The 8,520-nt window shown below is 32.9% G+C and overlaps 1 protein-coding gene across 1 annotated transcript; it reads left to right on the top strand.

Moving 5' to 3' along the window:
• Positions 1-6,642: 6,642 nt before the first annotated feature.
• Positions 6,643-8,269, top strand: LOC141608382 (protein FAR1-RELATED SEQUENCE 5-like). Its single transcript, XM_074427742.1, has 2 exons — positions 6,643-7,016; positions 7,773-8,269. The coding sequence occupies exons 1-2, from the start codon at positions 6,848-6,850 to the stop codon at positions 8,267-8,269; spliced, it is 666 nt and encodes a 221-aa protein (XP_074283843.1). The 5' UTR covers positions 6,643-6,847.
• Positions 8,270-8,520: the final 251 nt, after the last annotated feature.

The raw sequence follows: 8,520 nt of genomic DNA, 5'->3' as shown, positions 1-8,520 counted from the left end.
GAGACCCGAGTATCGTGCTAGTGAGCGATCCTTCACTAGCTCGAAGATCCTTGTCGCTTGCATCTTGCCTTGAGCCGGGAAAGGGTACGTGCCACGATCCGGCAAAAGTACCGGACCGTGACACATGGCCATATATGGGTCAGACCACGATAGGAGTAGGTGAGGCAGGCCATGCACGGGCAGACACGAAGGCCCTATAAACCGTGTCTAGGTCGTGCCAAAATGTGGGCTAGGCACAATGGGCTGGCACGAAGCCTTCCCTGGACCACCAAATTACCTGCTCTAATTGTAGTAGATCATATTATATCATCCCCTATCTACTAAAAGAATAGGTAAACTCATAATTTTTCCTTTCAAAAAGTATCTTTTTAAATAAGGAAGCTATATATTGACAATTTAAGTGTATTTACTAAATAATGAAATTGATAATATAATTTGTTTTATTAAATTATTATTTTTCATTAAATTTAATCTTTTCATCAAATTATATAATTTTCACTAATTAAACTATACACTATAATCTTTTAATTAAATTATAAATAATATAAAGGAAACTATATAATGCTAAATCTTTTATTGATGCTATTATTTGATAATGATTTGACCGTATAAACAAAAACTATAAATTGTTTTTAGTAGTTTGATGAAAAAAAAAATTAAGAGAATATATAAATTGGAATCATTAACTTTGTGATATAAATATATTTAAGCAATTACTCATTTTTTTTGGATTAATTTTCAGTTTTAATTTTTTTTTCTCAAAATAAAATACAATAACAATGAAAATGAACAATTAATAAGATACCACTATTATATAAATATTTTATTAAAATAAAAAAAGTATATATATACCGTACATTTATTGCACGGATTCTAAACTAGTGCACTCGTATTTAAATAAAACTACATGTAACGGGCTAAAATATACTTTTGCCTATAACTGACATTCAAAATCTCTGAATGTGTTTATGTTAATGCCAATATTATTTAGCAACGATTTCACAGAAATCGTTTTAAATACTTAGAAAAAAAATCCGTAAACAATTTATTATGAAAAACTACGCGATCTGATAAAGACAGTTACGGCCATCATTAAACTTGTTAAATTTATCAAAAGAGTTTCTTTTAAATTCCCTCAAAAAATAGTTTCTTTTAAATTTTTTTTGCTCAATTCCAAATGGGTTTTATTCAAATACTTGGTGAAAATAACGTTGCACAATTACTCATAAACAATAAATAATATGGGGGATGCCAGAATTTTTTTAACGTATTGTGCCATGGGTATCTCCCAAGTCTTATTACAAGGAGTAGGTCTACTGAGAGACGGTCTCTTGTTTGGATTGAGTGATTTGGAGGGAAAAGAAAGGGAGAGAGAGTAGGGGATTTAAAATCTCTTGTTTGGATAGCAAATGAGTGTAGAGAGAAATGGAGGGGGAGAGATTTGGAGGGATCCATTTTCCCTCCTCCAAGCCTAGTCAAAATCTCTCCATAATAGGCAAGATTTGGAGGGAAATTGTATCCAAACACCCACACCACACCACATTCCCCCTCCCCTTCCCTTCTCTCCCTTTCCCTTCCCTCCTTCCCCCTCCCCTTCCTTTCCCTCCTATTTTGGTATCCAAACAAGCCCTTATTAAGTTTTATTGAGAGAGCCTTGTACAGTTTTAAGAAAAAAATGGTACTAAAGTTAACAAAATAGGTACAAATCATGATTAATGATAAAATTGATATATTTATTATGTAAATAGGTACGAAATTACTATGTTACGATCAACAACAAAAAGGGGTACGAAATACAAATAAAAGGGTACGAGAAATTGGTCTCTCAATAACTTAGTGAGAGACCTTCTCTCCTAATTTTTAGTGTATTACAGTATCCATACTTGACTGTTTCCAATCAAGCTGCGCTCACCTCCGTCATCGCTCAATCACTTCCTTTCTGATCCACCGACATGAGCCCCCAATTTTAATTTGCATTATCCCATAATTTTCAATTGATGTGATTAAGCCCATAATTTACATAATAAGTGAAATTAAAATCCCTTTATCAAAATCTCACGATAATTTCAATTTATCATATCAAAAAAGTAAAAATAATTATGTTTTTTTTAAATACTAAATAAAAAATTTAAATAAGAAATAGCATAAATTAGATAAAAAAATTAAAAATATTTTACGAAAATCAAACAATTTTTATTTTTATATAAATTTTATATTTTTCAACTTTTTTTTTACAATTTTTGTAAAAAAAATTCAACTGCAAAATATTTTGTTAGGTGTAGTAATGTTGAAATCAGAAGTAAAATGAAAGATTTTCATTACAGAAAATATAAAAAATATAATAAAAGGATTAAAGGTTTCAAACTTTTCTATTTTTCAATATTTCAAAATAAATCACATAAAATTGTTAATTTTTTTTCCCAAAAAACTATACCGAATTACATACGTATGTAAAAAAATGGTTTTAGCATGTTATACATATGATTTTAGTATGTTATAAAGTGTTGGTATATAATTATATTTTGATGAGATTTTAAAATAGGGGTTTAACTTCACCTATTATTTAAATTATGGGACCAAATTATTCCAACTAAAAATTCAGCTAGTCTTGCTTGTGACCGGCTAATTCCGTCACCAGCTTGTGACCTCTCACAAAAAGGGAGAGGGGATAAGGTGGGGCACTCCTCATATGCTTCCCACCCACCTCTCGATGAATATTTTGTGAGAGGAAACGGTATCCGTCACAAGCTTATGACGGATATCGTTGTTACAAATGAGAATTTGTGCTAAAAATTAAGGGTGTGTTTGGATAGCAAAAGTGGAGGGAAAGGAAGGGGAGGGAGAAGGAGGGAAGAGAAAGGGATGGAAGGGAAGGGGAGGGAGAATGGAGGAGATCATTTTCCCTCCAAATCTTGCCTTTGTTGCAGAGGAAATAATTTGGCTTAGAGGAGGGAAATGGAGGGATCCATTTTCCCTCCCCTCAAAATCTCTTCACCTTCATTTTACTAACCAAACAAAGTATTTATCATCCCTCTCTTTCCCTCCCCTCCCTTTCCCTCCAAATCCTCCTATCCAAACACTCATAATTGTATAAAATTATGGTGTCAATTATCACTTCCCGACTCCCCCCTAATCAATACGAGTCATTGTTTCTGCATGTTGGCCTTACCCATGCTGGCATGCATGCAGGGGCGGAGCCAGAAACTGATTATATGTAGGGCTAGAATGTCATTAGAGAATTTTTTTTTTAAAAAAAAACTAACTACTTAGTTAAAAAAAATTTTGTGTCCTTCGGGAAGGACCGTACTCCTTACACCTATGCCATTATAATAATTACATTTGGTAGATTGCATTTAAGTGTAAGGAGTACGGTCCTTTCGGAGGACACAATAATTTTTCCTAGTTAAATTTAGCTTCGTTAGGTTTCATTTGTACTATTCAAGCTACATAATTTTAATCAAAACCAAAATCAAACCCTATTGTTTAATTTTTCACAAATATATCACCAAAAAGTCACTTTATAATATCCAATTTTTCACAAATATATCACAATTTTTACAAGGATATTATTTCATTAATTATGGTAAATATTAGTTTATGTTCTCATAATTTACGATTGTTAGAATAATTTACCATACATTTAAGAAACTTAAAATGTCTAACTTCACCATTAGAAACGCTTGAAAGGCCTAGATGTGGAATTTAAATAAAATTACGGATCTAATACCACCCCTACGGTTTAATAATCTATAGACCAGAAAATAACGAATATGAAATTTTAATGTCCCAGAAAAGATAAATAGTAGGATTAGTGGAGTACTAGCATATACTTGCGGGGTAGTGTTGAAGAACAAAAAGGAGAAAGAAAAAAAGCCTGCACTTGGATTTGAACACAGGAATCTTAGGTAGTTTATCATATACTAACCACTAGACTCATTGATTTTAATGATCCCTTAACCTTTATATTTTTTTTATCCTCAAAAAGACCCTGGGCTACAGCCCATATAGCCCAATGGTTGGGTCCGCCCCTGCATGCATGTCAACTTCCTAAAGTCACTAATTCTAAGATTTATTCCTAATAAGCAAGCCTAACTTTGATTTCCGTAACACACGTGAAAAACGAGTTAAACTAATTAAATACTATTGATGATTAATACTCCCTCTTATTTCATAGATAATGAGTAGGGATCTTCTATCTTATTTGATGTCCCAATTGGTGTCACTTCAATCACCTTCTAACACATCAACAAATTAATATAATTATTGCAATATTTTATTTTGCAATAAATGATGTGTCAAAAGTTAAATGAAGTGACACACACAATGTGATACAAAAGTGGGACAGATGATCCTTACTGTATTTCATATTTCATATGATGTTTCTCTTTCCTTTTCTATCCAATTTCATTGTTGTTTCCTCTTTCCTTTTTTGGATAACTTTGTGTGGTCCAAATTCAATTTGATTTAGGGTCATGTATATTGTGTGGTTCAAATTTATTCCATTAATTCTTGTGTCAAATAAAAAGGGAAACAACAAATGAAATAGGAGGGAATAATATAAGTATCTCACAAACCGGCCCCATTCTTAATTTGTGACATGTCCGAATTGACCCGACCCCAACTGACACGACCTAAATGACCAGTTTGTCACGTCCGTGTTGTTTCAACCACAATGTAATCCAAATTATTACTAAATTTTTATACATTACAATTTGAAATTATTTACAAGAATAATAATCGTTATGTTAAAGCTCGCTCGCTAGTCGCTAGCCATGTCCAACTTAAATATCAAATAACAACATCCAATTATCAGCAATCTGTCAGTCGTAAAAAAAATGGTAATCACAATTTAGTGGGGGAACTCAGACGTTCTCTTAGGAATATTACACTGCAATAAAGCAATCAAGTAATTAAGCGAGTCCAAAATGTCCAATTAAGTACACATGAAACAAGTAATTCAATTATCATGTGAATAAACTCCGAACTCAACCGAAATTATCACACGTACTTGGTCATTTTTGAAGATCAATCGGTTAACAAGCAATAACCTCAAATTTACTGTTAGATGATTCAAGGAACTACTCAAAGATAGGTATGGACCTGATAGCAGTACTAGTTACAATAATAAATCAGTGCTTCTTGTTTCATACCATTGTTTTTGGTCTGAAATAAGATGGATAACATATTTATCATTTGACAATAAAATATTTGTATTTTCCTTGATAACATGTTACTAGTATTATTTATCTCACTTTTTCCAGGGTAAAAAGTGACACCTTTAATGATAACATTTTGTAGATTCACTGCTTACATTTTCTTAAAAAATAGTAACATTTTGTTTGTCTTATTTCAAACGGGAAAAGTGCCCGTCTGAAATTAGAGCAATAGAGCTTGACGTAGAGTGATGGTTGAAGCTTTTAACTTGGCTTGTACACACAATAACTTTTATCTTTTACAATAGTTTTTAGCTTATCTCCACCATTAATCTTCTACATACCACCATTTATCTTTATTTACTAGGTACAAGAATAATTATAGATGACATAATCAGCTTTAAGCTTACCTTAGAAAATAAAGCAAATGTAAACTATTTAATGTGAGAGAAATAGTAATTAATAGATTTACATGTATAAAATACATATGATGTACTTTCTATGTATCAATGATATGTTTACGCTTTCTTTATTTTATAAGGAGAAAATAAAAAAAGTGTAAATATATCACTACCGCAACGGATGGAATACTGTACATTAAAGTGAAATTCACACGATATGTTTATACAATTTGGATTTCTCGGTTACTTTCTCTTCATTTCCTCTTTAATGCATCTTATTCTGATATATTTTTTCTCTCTATTTATTAAAATATTACATTTATGAAATAATTAAAATCATTAGATTGTCCTAAGATTTAATCCGAAACGTTCAAAATTAACGAATGTCCTTTACTTTTTAAATAATGGAGAAAATTCGGAAACGGAGAAAATCAAGACCAGTGTAAACAAGGGTAAAACGTACAAACGTAAATGTAAGCCTAATTGCATGAATCATTACTCAATCGACCTCCATTATTTGGCTCCAGAAAAAGAACGTGAAAACTATTTGAAGTGACAAGGCACAACATTGGTAAATCACAAAGTTTGATTGACGGAGACTATCGGTCACAAGATGGATAGTGTCTCTTTCACAATATGCAAACTGACACACTATTCATGGGTGCTTCATTTCCCCCATTTGTCTTACTGTGAGAGAGACACTATTTATTTTCAGTTTATGATGACTAGTGTCCGCTACAAGTAAGACGCTTTATCAGTAAATAAGCGCGGTTAAAATAGTACCGCAAAAACAAAAGAAAAAGGACGGTTAGAATCAAAGCATCAAAGCTCACATGCTCTAATAAATCACAAATTCTTATTTCAGAACGGCCGATCCGTCTGAAATAATAAGACGGGTCAAACCCACGCATATTGCATAAAACAACCCGTCCGAAAAATGCAATTTATGGGACAAGTCATTAATAAACCTTACAAAAGGTGATTTGTGTAAGATATGATGATTTGAGGTGTTTAATACGGAGTATAATAGTAGCAATAGTACAATTCTTATTTTACTCTTTCTATTCTAACCTAATCCTACACAAATTCCTACTGCACGTCTTCCTCTACAATAATTCTCCATTTTCATCACATTTCATCTCATAGATCAAAAAATCAATTTTCATCAACAATTATAAATCTCAAACCCTCATTTTATTTATCACCAAACAAAATGTGACGATCTTCCTATCAACGTCCCACTTCTTGTTTCTTAATCCATAACATTTATTTATCCCCAAAAAAAAGTCACACATGGAAGGCAATAATCTAGACATGATTGTCACCGTTGAGGATGAAGTTGACGATGTCGTTCTAGGGGACTCTATTGTGGTTAGCAATGACGATGTCGTTCTAGGGGACTCTATTGTGGTTGGCAATGACGATGTCGTTCTAGGGGACTCTATTGTGGTTATCAATGATGGTGAGTTACACTGTTTTCATATGGTTAATATGCATGTAATTTTCAAACGGTTTTCATATGGTTAATATGCATGTAGTTTTTATATGGTTTATGAAGATGATGAAAGTAGTTTGAATGAGCTTGAATTTCGTGTGTTTCATATGGTTAATATGCATGTAGTTTTTATATGGTTTATTAGTAGTTCTAAAATAACTTATTAGACTTTTTCCAAACTTGTCGCCACTTATGATTTTTTTGTGTACAGTTAATCATACAATGACGTTGGTTTTATGAGAAATTCATAAACAATGTTGTCACTTATGTTTATCTTGTGTGCAACTAATCTTTTGATATTTTTATTTGATTCACTTTTTTTTTCTGAAGCTATTCATTGCATTTAATGTGATGACGATATCATTGTATGATGTTCCGATGATAATATTTAATGTAATGACGATATTATTTTATGATTTTATTTTTTTGAAACATATGTCACCATTTCTAGTTCACATGTTTGGTGAATATTTTAAGCAATACTGTTTTTTATGGAACTTGTTTAATTATGTTACAATTTCATCCAATCATTGCATTAAATGAAATTAGTGATTGTACTATGATGATCTCATGATTGGACATTTATTCTCTTTTGCATTTAATTGTTCCATTTAATTCGTTCTCTGAGATATATGTCACCAATTATGGTTAATATGTTACGTGAAATAGCTCAATACTGACTGTATACATTTTTAATAATTATGTTACCATTTGTTTTTGTAGAGAGCGATCGTGCCGGATCTTTAGTAGGGGTTGTGGCTGATAAGTGGGAGGTTTTGTACAAGTTATACAAAAAGCACTCTCAAGCTATTGGATTTAGCATTAGGAAAAGCGGTCTTCGTAGGGCCGATACTCCTGGAGCTCCTGAACGTGAGAGATACTTTGTTTGCTTGTGTGAAGGTTGCCATGGAAATGGGAAGAAGGGAGAGGCAAGTGCTGTCATAAATGGGCAGGGGAGGAAAAATGTGGTGACACGATGCAAGTGCAAAGCTAATGTAAGGGTCCAACTGAATAAGGAGAAGGGAGTATGGGAAGTGTTGAGCCATATCATTGAACACAATCACCCACTAACTCCCCCACAGTGGCAGCACCACCATCGTTCCGAGAGAAAAATAACGGAAGCAGAGGGTGACTTTATAGAGGTCATGACCGAAGCCATGGTCCCCGCAACCGTGCAATATAGGATTGCAGCCAAAACGGCGGGGGGGGGGGGGGGGTGATCTAGTGGGCCCAGGGCCGTCTCAAGAAGAGTGGAGACCCGGTGCAAAAGAAAGAAATGAGGCCTAAAATTTACAAATCAAATAACATTTATATAAAATATTAATGCAATCTACAAATTATTTGAAAAGCGACTCTTTCGCGTAGTTTTTCGTCTATAATCCAATACATAATTCAGCAAACCACCACCAATCCAATACAGTAAACTACTAACAAAGCTAGATAGATAATCAACCTAAACTATAATCACCTT

This window comes from Silene latifolia, chromosome 10 (assembly GCF_048544455.1).
Source record: "Silene latifolia isolate original U9 population chromosome 10, ASM4854445v1, whole genome shotgun sequence".
In the NCBI taxonomy this organism is placed as follows: domain Eukaryota; kingdom Viridiplantae; phylum Streptophyta; class Magnoliopsida; order Caryophyllales; family Caryophyllaceae; genus Silene; species Silene latifolia.
The sequence above is the reverse complement of the archived record's forward strand: the minus strand, read 5'-3'. Positions and strand labels throughout refer to the sequence as shown.

Excerpts from the sequence above, each read along its gene's own strand:
- LOC141608382 (XM_074427742.1), top strand. The coding sequence starts at position 6,848 with ATGGAAGGCAATAATCTAGACATGATTGTCACCGTTGAGGATGAAGTT. Across the intron at positions 7,017-7,772 it reads TATTGTGGTTATCAATGATG|AGAGCGATCGTGCCGGATCT; the intron begins GTGAGTTACACT and ends TTGTTTTTGTAG.